This window comes from Protopterus annectens, chromosome 10.part0 (assembly GCF_019279795.1).
Source record: "Protopterus annectens isolate FY-2018-M chromosome 10.part0, PAN1.0, whole genome shotgun sequence".
NCBI classification, from domain to species: domain Eukaryota; kingdom Metazoa; phylum Chordata; order Ceratodontiformes; family Protopteridae; genus Protopterus; species Protopterus annectens.
Window position 1 is genome coordinate 1442992410 of NC_056744.1, and position 13402 is coordinate 1443005811.

Genomic DNA, 13402 nt, shown 5'->3' on the forward strand with positions numbered 1-13402 from the left:
TAGGATATTGGAGCCCCTGATGGGACAATGGATTAGTTGATCCAGGGTGTTGGAATTTATGAATTCCAAGAACTGTTGGGAAAAGGTGTTGGTACCCGAGTAGTTTTCTCAGTTAATAGCAGGGTAGTTGAAATCACCCAGTATTAGGGTGTTTGGTTGTATCTTAATATTTTCCAGTATGCTTAGAAAGGTGTAGTGAAAATCTTGGGGCATGGTGGGGGATCTGTAGCAAGCTACAATTTGGAGTGCAGTCTTACCTAGTGTTAGTTGCACCTGGAGAACTTCAGATGCATTGCGTTGGGCAACTAGCCTGGAGGAGTGAATATCCTTGGTGAATATGGACACTCCTCCACCTTTAGTAGTCTTGGTTTGAAGGCCAACAAGTGTGGTAAGAGTTGTAGCCTGGTATTGCAGGGGTGCTCTCTGGAGCCTTGAACTAGGTCTCAGTTACTGCACAGATATCGATATATTTAGTGAGGGCAACATACTAAATAATCATTCCATGGAAAAACAATTCAGTCAGTCAATATGGATGAAACCCCATTTCACTGAATAATCATTTAATCAAATTCAGAATAACTGAAACATGGTACAATCAAAAATGCCCAATGGAAAAGCATTCAAAAAGACTTTTATATGGGGACAATCCCCCCCATACATGCCACATGTGTGTGTGTGGGGGGGGGGGAATCTTTGCCCACTACAGCCTCTTACTTAAATATACTAACTTAGCAGTCACATAACTGTAGAAAATTGAAAATACCATACACAGGGAATCACTGCAAATGCACACATACAAACCAGATCAGCAGTGGTTATGTATAGCTCACCACAAGCAACAGCTAAAACGTCTTAATACACATCTCTATATTTCTACTTTAGTATTACAGAATTACATGTAGCTATACCACATTCAATAAAATTAAATTTCAGCCAAACTGTCATTTAGCAAAACTGGCTTTCAGCCATTTGGATTCATTGATTCCTCATTCAGTATAATTGACATGAATCCAAACACACACTCTCACACACACACACACACACACACACACACATATATATATATATATATATATATATATATGGTTCCACTTCATATCATCGAATTATCATTTCATCGAATTTCAAATCATCGAGACCAAATCGTCGAAAACTCATTTCATTGAAAACTCATATCATCGAATCTCAAATCATTGAAAACTATAAAGCAACTATAAATAACATCCCAGACACTGTTTACTACGTTTATGCAGGGGGCAAGCCCCCCCTGCACCCCCCATGTGGGGGGCTCTGCCCCCCACACCCCCTGTAATATAACTCCAAGGTCGCACTACAGTGGGTTTAGGAAATTACCTTTTCCCCCCACTGTAGTGTGATCTTGGAGTTGGTATATTTATTTACGGGGGGTGTGGGGGGCAGAGCCCCCAACATGGGGGTTATAGGGGGGCTTGCCCCCCTGCATAAATGTAGTAAAAACTTTGTGGAATGTTATTTGTAGTTGCTTTATAGTTTTCAATGATTTGAGATTCGATGATATGAGTTTTCGATGATTTGGTCTCGATGATTTGAAATTCGATGAAATGATAATTCGATGATATGAAGTGGAACCATATATATATATATATATATATATATATATATATATATATATATATATATATATATATGAGTGTGTGCATTTGTTTGTATATGTATAGACACATACACATAAACACAGGCTCACAGCACAGCCAATTTGATTATCAAATATTCAGTTTTAGCAACAGTTCTTGGTCTCAAGTAAGCAAACTCCTGGAATTTTTTTCTTGAGTTTCCTTGATAATAAACAATGGGGATAATAATTCTACTAACCTCCAGCCTAAATTTCTTATGTTACATTTCATTTTTCCCCTGCTGCTTTAGGGCAAACATTCAATATTTTAATTTCTACAAGCAGTTTTCCTGAGTGTCTAAAACCTTAACAGAGTACCCCTATTCCTCAGGGTAGTAATGTAACTAGACCTTCAGACTATCAGCTACCATTGCCCAAGATATTTAAACCCATTATTGCTAAACATACAACACATTTTGAAAACTAATGGCATCTTGTCATAGAGGCAATGTGGTTTCAGAGAAGGCTCCGACACCATAAAAACAGTAACAATTACAAGCTATGAAATATAGATAGTGGGCTGCTCAGGAATGCCATCTTTGTAGATTTGCACTTGACACTAGATCAAAATCTGTTACTGAGGGAACTGTAGTCTGTTAGGTTGCATTCAGTAGTCCTTCCTTGGTTCCGTACTATCTAATAGTAAGACACATGGCAACTAACACTGTGGTCTCTCCCCTGTCTCTATATCTCTCTCTCTCTGTCTCTCTCGTTTCCCCTCTCTCTTATCTCACACACCCTTTCTCATCCTTTGCCTTCCCCATCTGATGTCCCTTAGGGTCAGTCTTAAGACAAGGTGTTCTCTGTTTTCAGCAGTGGCCTTTCATGGAACATACTCACTATTTGATATACATTTAGTTTTGTGATAAGAAGAAAATTACTTAGTTAGGATCTTGCACTTCTTTATACTTGGCTGAAGTCAGTTTTTTCCGAAACGTACCTGACATCTACTCCTCCAGTCTACCTTTCTGCCCATTCATTCCTTCATTTTCCATTTCCCTTAATGGCAAGCACTGGAAGGTGAGACCTAGCTGACAGACAGACATCATTTGGCAAGCATAAGGGTATTCTCTGCCTAGCCTCCTTTCCCCTCCTCCCCATAGCCTTGAGTACCTACTGCCAAAGCAGGCTCATAGTTCTAGACTTGAGATGAATGCATGGTTTTACACGTGCACTGCATCTGGCTACACAGCAATGTAGCACTTTATGGCCAAAGCATGTCTGGTCACTACGCTATTCTATTGCAACTACCAGCCTTTTGTCGGGGTCAGTCTTACACAAGACCAGGCAACTTCCTTTGCCTTCAAGATGGATGGTCAGTCCCGAGTCATCTGGGTCAGAGACAGAACTTTATCTTTTCATGCCACAGAGTCAACTCAAAGTTAAAATAACATTAATTTTGAAAAATCTAAGGCAATGATTTCTAGAAGCCTTAGTAAGGCTACAGGTGTCCATATAGTAGCCAATTACAAACCATCCTGCTGAAACCTTCAATGTAATCAAACCAGTCAAGGGTTGGAGATATCAAGATATCCACCTGGACAATTTTCTTGCATTATTTCTTCATTCACCTAGACATGCTCATTAACAAGATACACTACTCACAGCAGAAGTCAAGCCAGTCTAGCCAAAGATGTCCTTTGTTCATCATTAGAATAGTCTTCCCCTTTGCACCCATTGCCTCCTAAGGTTATACAAATAAAGTACAAATGTTGCAAAGCAGAATTTCCTTGTTATATGCTTTTCTTCCCCAGAAACGACCCTGATTATATTATCTTTGCTCAGCCAAAACTGTCTGCTCCATCCACTTCAGTGTTTTATGCAAACTGCTGCATCAAGGTTTCTGTCATCCACCTCACCAGTCTTTGAACATCCTCTCACATTCAGACTCCATGATTCTCCCACATATCAATGTCACTGTCCCAAGTCAAAAGCTCACATCTGGTGAAAATGTATTCTCCATCTGAGGAGAGTAATCTGTCACCTCACCTGCCAAATTCAGCAAATCTACCTGTTCACTCTGTTTTTCTCTAGGTCACCTGTCAATGTTTGCAAGTTAACACATATCTGCCCTATCTCACCTGTGCTCTGTATTTAGCTCTGTTTCTTGGTAACATATTGTAATGTGTCCTGCATGTAATGGGGTTTCTCCTGCTATTGCTACTATTTAGGCATCCCGAAAAATATGTCACCTATATGCTTTGTTTCATCCACATTTTAGCAATATCTCAGAATCATCTACCTATCACCTGCATTTAAGCTTGTATATGAATCACTTCTGCAACTTTTTACAAGTGCCTTTCAGTTGCTGTGACATGGTTCGTTATGTTTGCATATTGTTTAATATGTATTCAAAATGATAGATGTTTGAGAAAGACAAGTATATTGTATTTACTTACTCATTACGTATTGTGTGTGGCATGCGTTATGATTGAAAAAGTGTCTTGTTGCAGGTAAGCCTACCTATCCAGGTGACTAAATAAAAAAAAGATATGCCATTTATATGCTGCAGAATTGCTTTTTGTATAAGCCATTCTAATAAGTAAAAGTAAAAAATACATACAAAACACAGATAAGTAGTAAAAAGAGGGTCTTACGCCTCTGCTGACCTGTTAAAGCTGCTCTGTACTTGTTTTGTTGTACATCATGAGTAAACATTGCATTCATCAGAAAAAAGGAGAAACACAGTCTAAGCTGTCTACTAATTTATTTAACAAACATAGTCATGACTTCAAAATCTAAGATTAAGAACCTTGGCCAGGAAACAAGTTTGTTTTTGTTATCGGAAGGATTTGTATAAATGCCAAAACTACAAGGTGTATCTTGAGAGAGAGTAATAACGCATTTTCATGTTAAAGAAAATTCATATAGATTTGTCATCACATGAAATGTAAAGTCTGCTAATTTTAATTATTTGGGACAGTTTTTTTTTCTATAGCCACACTGAAGTTGTCTCACTCAGAGGACTATGGGATGTGCAGTACTGCATCAACGTAAGGTACTTGTTTCCAGCCAAAGGCCAGCAATATACTAGACTTAATTTCAGCTGGCTATAGCTATATAGTTTATCTGCCATGAAAGCTGTTTTTGTTGCTGTTCCAAGCAGAGCAACATGGCTAATAACTAAAAAGTCAGCCATTCCAGTAACTGACTGCACTTACAAAGGATATTTCTGGAATCCTTTCATGATCAGTAATTCATAAAACATCAAAAATTTGTTTTTTAAGAATGTACAACTTATTTTTCTTTCCACTCTGGTCTAGCTTGGTACAGTGCAGGTTTCTCACATCAATGGCAACTCAAGTACAAAGAAAATGAAAAGCCTGGCCTTAAAGTGGTTTTAAGGCAAGATTCACAAATGAGATATGCACTGCGCAATGCTACAGTATTATAAATGGTCATACCAATGCAGAGATCACTGTGCAAAATGGCAAAAGTGTTGCAAGTAAGCGCAATGGTGTAATATTCAGATCAGCAGAAGTGATGTGCGCGTGGCGTGGCATGGCGCATGCATTACAGCGTAACTGCAATTCAGAGAAGAGTTTCATGGTGTTGAGCATGCAAAAACAGATGGCACAGACAGCCATGTTGATATTATGTGCACAAATAATAAGAGTACTAGTTTCACTCAGTACACACACACACACACACACACACACACACACACACACACACACACACACACACACAGTCTGAGCTATGTTAATGCAGATGTATTGGATATTTCCGCTCAGTCAGGTTGTCACTGTGGCTACACTGACCAAACTAAACCTATCAGCAACCATGTTCAGTTACTCCTAGAAATGTTATTGCCAACCCTTGCTGTGGTGTGGTATCTACAGCAAGTCTATTGCCTACTGTGTATCATTGTAAATATAGAAACTGAACTATGAATGTAACCTCAATTTTTACAGGACTTTAACAATGTGTGTTGCAATAAAATGCAATAAATGCTTAAAAGAGCATAATTTAATATATAGAGACCAAACACAATTTTACCTTAAATGCAATCTCATCTATAATCTTTTTCTTATAAAATAAGCTTGACTTGCTGTCTATAGCAAACTTGTCCTCAGCAATGCTTTTATAGCCTGTGCATTGCTATATCTACTGCTACGTATGTGAACCATATATGAAAACAATATAGGCAGCATATCTTGCACTGAGTCAGTAGTATGCAACGGAGATAAGCATACATGCTAAATATAAGGTGGCATATGTGGTATCCACATTGTACCTGCCGGAGTTCCTGGTATTATTAGACTTAACTGGTACTTTTATAATGAAATATTAATTAAGCATCATACTCCATGCATCACTAATTATCTGGAGTAAAAACAAATGCTTTTTGACTTGCACATTATACATCTACATACCAAGTGAAAGCAGTGTTTAGCATTGTGTGTGTGTGTGTGTGTGTGTGTGTGTGTGTGTGTGTGTGTGTGTGTGTGTGTGTGTGTGTGTGTGTGTATGTGTAACCCCATTGCAAAATGCAATGACCTTTGTAGCTAAGTCAGTGCTGGTCTTACAAAATGCAAAAGGGTTGGCAAGCATGTAGGATGCAAATAGTACAGAAAAACGGACAGGCATAGTCTGATAAAAGATGTAATACTGCAGGAGAACAAAGAGAGGCAGGCAGGCAACAGGCATATACTGGGCAGCCCTTCAGCCAAACACTGGGGCACAAAGGATTATAGAAGCCCCCTGTACCAGCACTGGGCACTGTGTTCAGCTATGCTAGGACTGCTTTACACATTGGGCATGTGGTCTACATGAGTTTTATGTGTGTGTTATACACTCTGGAATCAGCATTCCTGGCTTCTTACTACACTTCTATGGGAAGCTCATCTTCTTTCATTAAGAATGAGGTAAATAGTTCAAAACAAAAATGGCAGGACTAACAAAGGACCAACATTGTGACTGGCAGAGCAGGTAGTTATGAAAATGTTACTTCACAAATGTGATACATAAGGGAGTCAGAATATGTAATGCAGCACGTTTTAAGGAGCAAAATGATTACATTCACTGCTGCATACAGATATTTAATTACAGCATTTCATTTCAAGGCTGTAGTTCAAGGTCAACATAAGAATCTTGCATTTTAAGTAGCCAGTTTTCTTGTAGGTGGTAAGGGCCAACAAACTTAAGTCTTTTAAGAGTACTTGAGAATAAGGTGATCTGTTATAAAGAAGCTATGCGAATTAGAAAATATAAATGTAGAAACTGTGTGGCATAGATCATTATCTGCTGATGTTGTTAAAATGTTTGTGTCGATAACAAGCAAAAAGAAGGAAGCATACGTCAACCAGCACTTAAATTGTGTTACTTCCAGTGTCATAAACTTGATTTATTTGTAAGTTTTGACTCACATGCATTACCAGTATTTAATTTTTGTTATTTTAGTACCATGCAGACCCCAAAATGTGAAATCGACACTAACCTGTGCTACAAACATTGGGTTGGTTACATGGGAACCAGCAGATGGCGCTCAGTCATACAAAGTTGTTGCTGAAGGAAGTAATGGCGAGGAAGAATCCTGTAGCACAACAGACACAAACTGTACACTTACAAAACTAAGCTGTGGGCAGTATTACAGAATAACCGTGATAGCCTTAGATGATGCCTGTGCTACAGCAACAAGTATTTCTAACATCAAGGCAGGTACGTGGGATGTTTCATGAACTCATACTGGACTATGTAGGTATTAACCAAGTAAACGGATGAGTAAAAAATGCAGTGATTGTTTTTTTGTTTTTTATTTTCTGCTGCCACTTTTGATATGCATAGATAGACCAATGCTATAGCATTTGCTCTAACCAATCTAGTGAATACAGGCCCGGCAGCACAACACAGAGGGATAAAGCCCAGACTTTGCTCAGGTGACCCATATTTTGTTGAAAGCATAGGTGCTAGAGAGATTGAGCAGGAGAGGATAGGAGTGAGTGGCAATGCCAGCTTGTCCATTGTGGGAAAGTGAGGCAACTCAACTTGTTGCACCGGAGACAGCTGCAGGAGTACAGGTGTATCACCTGCAGCAAAGAGCCTAGCATGCCCACATACATAGCATACAAGCCTTATTCGAGATGTTGCTCCCTTGCAGCCACAAGCATGCCCCTCCCAAGAGTAGCAGTTGTACAGCAAACAAGTTAGTGGCAGGATGGGGATGGGGCAGCCTGCTAACTCCCGACTCTCACCTCCTCTGGTGAATGAATTAATTGTAGATCTCTCAACTCAGCAAAGGATTCTACAAGTCAGTGGAGACCAGGAAGAGGCAGCCATTTGGTAGATCCTGTGGGCATCCCAAAAATGTAATTAATACGATACTAAGAAACCGGAAAGGGTTTAATGAAAGCTATCCAAAAATAGCACATGTATTTAAAAAGATGACCTGTTAAGAAAGATTTTGGACAGATTATTCTGTTTACAGATATTTCATTTTGCTACCTGACTGCTTTGTAATGGATTAGATTAAGCTTAGGTGTTGATCCTGACATCTCTGTGTCAGTCATACAAACTTAGCAAAATGCATAATGGGATAATGCCCATTGCCTTAGAACTTTGTTACGTACTGCAAGAACAGTTAGAACTACTGAATCCTTTAACTCTTTAATCAATGAATACTTAAGAAATAAATGATATATTTACATAAAGTAGTGAAAGGATAGATAGACTAGTAACTATGTGTGAATATATGTCTGTAAAATGGTATGTCATACAATTCTGTTGGCACTGATTTTTACTGTAATGAGACAATTTCTCAGTGTCTTTTCATGAGATCTTGATTAAGATGATCTCTTTAGAGAAGCACAGTAAGAGAAGACTCCTCTGTTTTGCACAAATTACCTATTTATTTCAGATACCTCTTCTTGTGCTTTCAGCTCCTTGTGCCCCAGTGAACGTCAATGGAGAACTGAGCTGCACAACTAATACAGTGACTGTGTCGTGGGACCAAAGTGAAAATGCAATTTCATACACCGCAACTGCAGTTGGAATAGATGGGCACACAGCATCCTGCAACTCAGAGACTACAACATGTGACATTTCTAGTTTGCACTGTGGACAGAGCTACAGCGTGACTGTCACGGCTTATGATAACAAATGTGGCAGCGACAGCAGTGCAGCATTCACGTTTGTGACAGGTAAGCATGCTATTGTGTCAGCATTTGCACTTACAACAGCCATAACAGTGACCACAATCTTCCTTCTACTCCCCCAGTCCATGTCTTGCCGCTGAGAGGTAATATGATTGACCTAAGGTACACAGAATGAAATAAATAAATGTAGAATCATGAAAATGCCCTTTATGATTCCTGTGACCATATCCAGGGAACATTTCAGGTCACTGAAGCATCAGCCAGATAAGCAAAGTTTTCAGTATACAGTAACACTTCTTACAAGAGAATGGGCTGGCGACTGGGGAGTCATTTTAGAAAAAACCTTTAGAAGAGATCAGTAATTTCCCTGAAGGGCACATTATTCGCTTGAGTGCAGATAGCTGTAGGTATATAACATGTATCCATGAGACAAGATAGAAAGGTAATGCAGCAAAGATACATAGATTGGGATCCAGACTCTACTACTCAGGATAAGGACAGGCTAGAAATGGTGTGGGAATTGTGGTGAGAGAGACGCTACAAAAGGCAGTGAGGGATATCATCAGAATTAATGATAGACTCATGGCAATCAGACCCCAGTGTAATGATAGGGCATTATTCATAATTTCAGCCTATGCCCACACCAGGGTTGAGTGCATTCATGCAACAGTTGCAGGACCTACCAGATAAAGCAGGACAACAGGAATTGATGTTAATAATGAGTGACCTGAATGCACATAATGGGACAGACAGAATAAGGTATGTGGACTACCTGGGTCCACATGGGTGGTGCAACAGGAATAAAGAAGGAGGGGCCATTCTAGACTTCTGTCTAGCAAATGGCTTGATAGTAGCCAACACATGGTTCAGAAAGAGGGATAGTCACCAGATCAAATACAATAGTGGCCAACAGGCAACTAAGATGGACTTTCTCCTAATAAAGAAAGGGCACTGGTGTAGAATCAGTTATTGCAAAGTCATCCTCAGTGAAACAATGACCCACAGCATAAAACACTGGTTGCCACAATCACCTGCAAGCAATGGTCAGAGAAGGCTCTAAGGTCAACAGAGACCAGGCAGAAAAACTATCCAGGGCTCTAGCACCCCAAGAAGTAGAGGAAATAGGTGGAACTGAAGAGGAATGCCAGATCCTCAAAATACCATGTGTAAGAACTACTAAACAGATATTTGATCAAGGCAGGTATGGAAATAAGGTACATAAGGAAAGCTGGTGGTGGAATGCAGACGTCCAGGAAGTCATCAAAAGAAAAAAGCCATGCAGGTAAAAGTGGGAGATAGAAAAGATGGATCAGGCTAGGAAAGAATCCTGGATGGCTAGCAAAGAAGCTAACAAAGGAGTTGCAATAGCGCAGGCACTCCACCTGCTTCTGGAACGTGACTCAGTAGGTGGCACAAAGAAACTATATCAGGTTGCAAGACAAAGACAGAAAGATACTGAAGATAATCAGACACGCTTCGTATGGGATGCCATCAACAACCTGCTCACCAGTCCACAGGACATCCAAGGCAGATGGAAGGAGTACTTCTAGCAGCTTCTAAATGAAGAAAACTCCATGAAGCTGTACTGCCCCCGACACAGTCTCAGATGGGGGAGGGGGGTTAAGGTCTTCACCTTATAGATGAAGGGTTTAGGGTTTGATTTTGACCTTGGGTTATTGGCTAGGCTTAAAATGTCCCTTCATGGCAGTTAGCCTAGTATCTACCTATGAACCTGCTTCCATTTGCATCATACATATCTGTATCCACCTACACAAATGCAGAATGGGAAAGAGGAAAGTCATCTTACTATTATGGTTTCTAGATTCTGGCCTACCATGCGTGAGTCCCCTTATTGCTCCACTGCCTGGTTTCTGTGTGTGACCCCAAGCTAACAGAGGTAAGCCAGAACCTGAGAGAGGGGTTGGGGAAGGCAAAGAAGGTAACATTGTTTGAAGTGTGAAACTGCAGTCTAATTCCATGGCATGGCATGAATGTTGTAGAATTCTTATGAAGCATTATAGTACTTCTGAAATACAAATTTAGTTTTAATTAAAACTGCAAGATCAGCAGGAAATCTCAAAGTGTGTGCCAAACATCCTTGATTTTTAGGATGCACAGTCTCAAAATTATAGATTGCTCAGTGAATGTCATTTAATTTCTTGTGGAGAAGGTACAGTCTTTGCTCCCTGCTTATACTTCAAACAATACAATGCCAGGAAATCTGAATTTACAAATGTACATAAATGTAGTAATGACCGTTAAAAGTGCATAGGCTCCTATATATAGTGTGTATGTGTGTGAGTTTGTATGCATATAGTTAGGAGTGTGGGGCTTGCCCCCACATTATGGGATGGGGGCTTGCCTGTGTTTTACAATCTTAGGAGTGTCACTATATTGAGTATTGCTCTCCCAAGGCTTTAGATACTGTGAGGGGCACGCCCCACACTACTAACTATATGCATACATACACTGCATACACAAACACACACACACACACACACATACACACACACACACACACACACACACACACACACACACACACACATATATATATATATATATATATATATATATGTGTGTGTGTGTGTGGGTTCCCTTCAAATGGTTGACATTTCACAATGTCAACATTCATATGGCCGAGACCATATGATCGACATTTGAAATGTCGTCCATGGGGAACCAGCATCTCCCTACAGTGCAGAATGGAAAGATTTCCACTTCTGCACTGTAATGCAATCTTGGAGTTGGTATATTTAAGTTCTGGGGGGTGTGGGGGCAGAGCCTCCCACGGGGGGAGTGCAGGGAGGTGAAGCACCCCCCCCCCGCTAGCAGCGTTAAGGTAAGTTTGTTTTTGTTTTTTATGTTCTACTTGTATGGTCGACATTTCAAATGTCGATCATATGGTCTCGGCGATATGAATTTCGACATTGTGAAATGTCAACCATATCAAGTAGACCCATATATATGGGTCTACTTTATTTGATTGAAAGACCATTTGACCTAAACCCATTTGAGCGAAATTTCATTTGACTGAAAACCAGTATTCAAGGCATATAACAGGGATTTGTCCCCCTCCCCAATGTCATGCGACCCTTGAGTTGATATATTTAGCTGAGGGGGTGTGGGGGGCAAAGCTCCCCCACCTAGTTTCCTTTAAAAGAAGAAAATAACACAAAAAGTACAGATTTTAAATGAATATATATATATATATATACATACATACATATATATGTGTGTGTGTGTGTGTGTGTGTGTGTGTGTGTGTGTGTGTATATATCTATATATATATGTATATCTAAATATATATATATATATATATATATATATATATATATATATATATATATATATATATATATATATATATATATATATATATACACAAATATATATACTGTATATCAACCCTGAAAATCAAACATGCTGGCTCACATAATCATGTTATAGGTTTCATTAAATATTAGTGCCATTAAGAAATAATTTCAATTAAAACAAGTTAACGAGCATTACTGCATATAGGTCTGATACCTTTGGAGTTAGAAATCAAAATGTGCATGTATATTATTGATATAATTAATCCCATAAATGCATCCGTTTACAATGTTTTAACAGATACTTTCAAAATGTGACTAAAATGTGACTTTTGTGAAGCTTATAACTCAGAAGCTTAGGCATTCTGAATACTTACTCTTAACTTTATGCACAGTTATATTACTGTGTTATGATTTATCATGTGTTCACCAAACATTACAACTCCATTGTAGAAGGCAGAAACACATGCCAAATGCAGAAGAGAAAAAAGAGCCTGTCGTCTACATACACACAAAAAAATGGCATGAAATGACAAAAACATGAAAAGAGCAAAAAACATTAAAAGACAGATGTGGCATGAGCTGACCCTCCCACATCCCCGCTGGGTTAACTCCAGAATCTTAAAATGTCACTATAGGATTTTATCAGTCGCACAGTAAGAATAAAAGATGACAGTAATTCAGACCCATTACTGTTTCTTTAAACCATCTGGACAGGCTGTGACAGTGTTTTACAAAATTCATTATGTTAAGGTACATCTAATCTAAAACAACCCAACTAAAACTTCTGCAACAATTCCAAAAGAGCAAGAAGCTGCAATCTACTTCAGCCTAGCACAGACCTACTACTTATGAATTAGTAATGTCTTTCAGTCTCCATCTCTAACCAATCTATTAGCATTTTTATTGGAAATAATTACTTGTAGATATTTGCTTTCAGTTTCACATTTTTACAGCATTTCTGTTGATATGTTCCGCTAGTTGTAATACTGTATCTGCATCTTTTGTTATTACAATACTGTCTATAGTGCATCCTCACTGCTGTCATGTCATTAACTGTTTCCTTGTTTATGCTTTCACTCTTCTTGTATATAAATTATACTGCATTTTTTATTAAACATATATCATACATGTATACTATTTATAAATCTTCAACTTGCTTTTCAGGGCTCAGTTCATGGCTGAAAACGGTGCTTCGATTAGTCCACCCCGTATGTTACTTAATAATAAATAAATACACCTTAGAAAGTTACCAAACATAGAGCTAATGTTTTCATGAATATCCTGATTCAGTTATTTGCTGAATGTCACAACTATTATTTATTCATTTATTTATGCATTAT

General features: G+C 38.8%; 1 protein-coding gene across 1 annotated transcript in view; it reads left to right on the forward strand.

Moving 5' to 3' along the window:
• Positions 1-13402, forward strand: part of LOC122814297 — a 780122-nt gene that overhangs the window by 494819 nt on the left and 271901 nt on the right. The window contains exons 53-54 of the mRNA XM_044086885.1: positions 7055-7312; positions 8530-8790. Coding sequence (XP_043942820.1) covers positions 7055-7312; positions 8530-8790 — 519 coding nt within the window. The remainder of the gene's footprint in view (positions 1-7054; positions 7313-8529; positions 8791-13402) is intronic.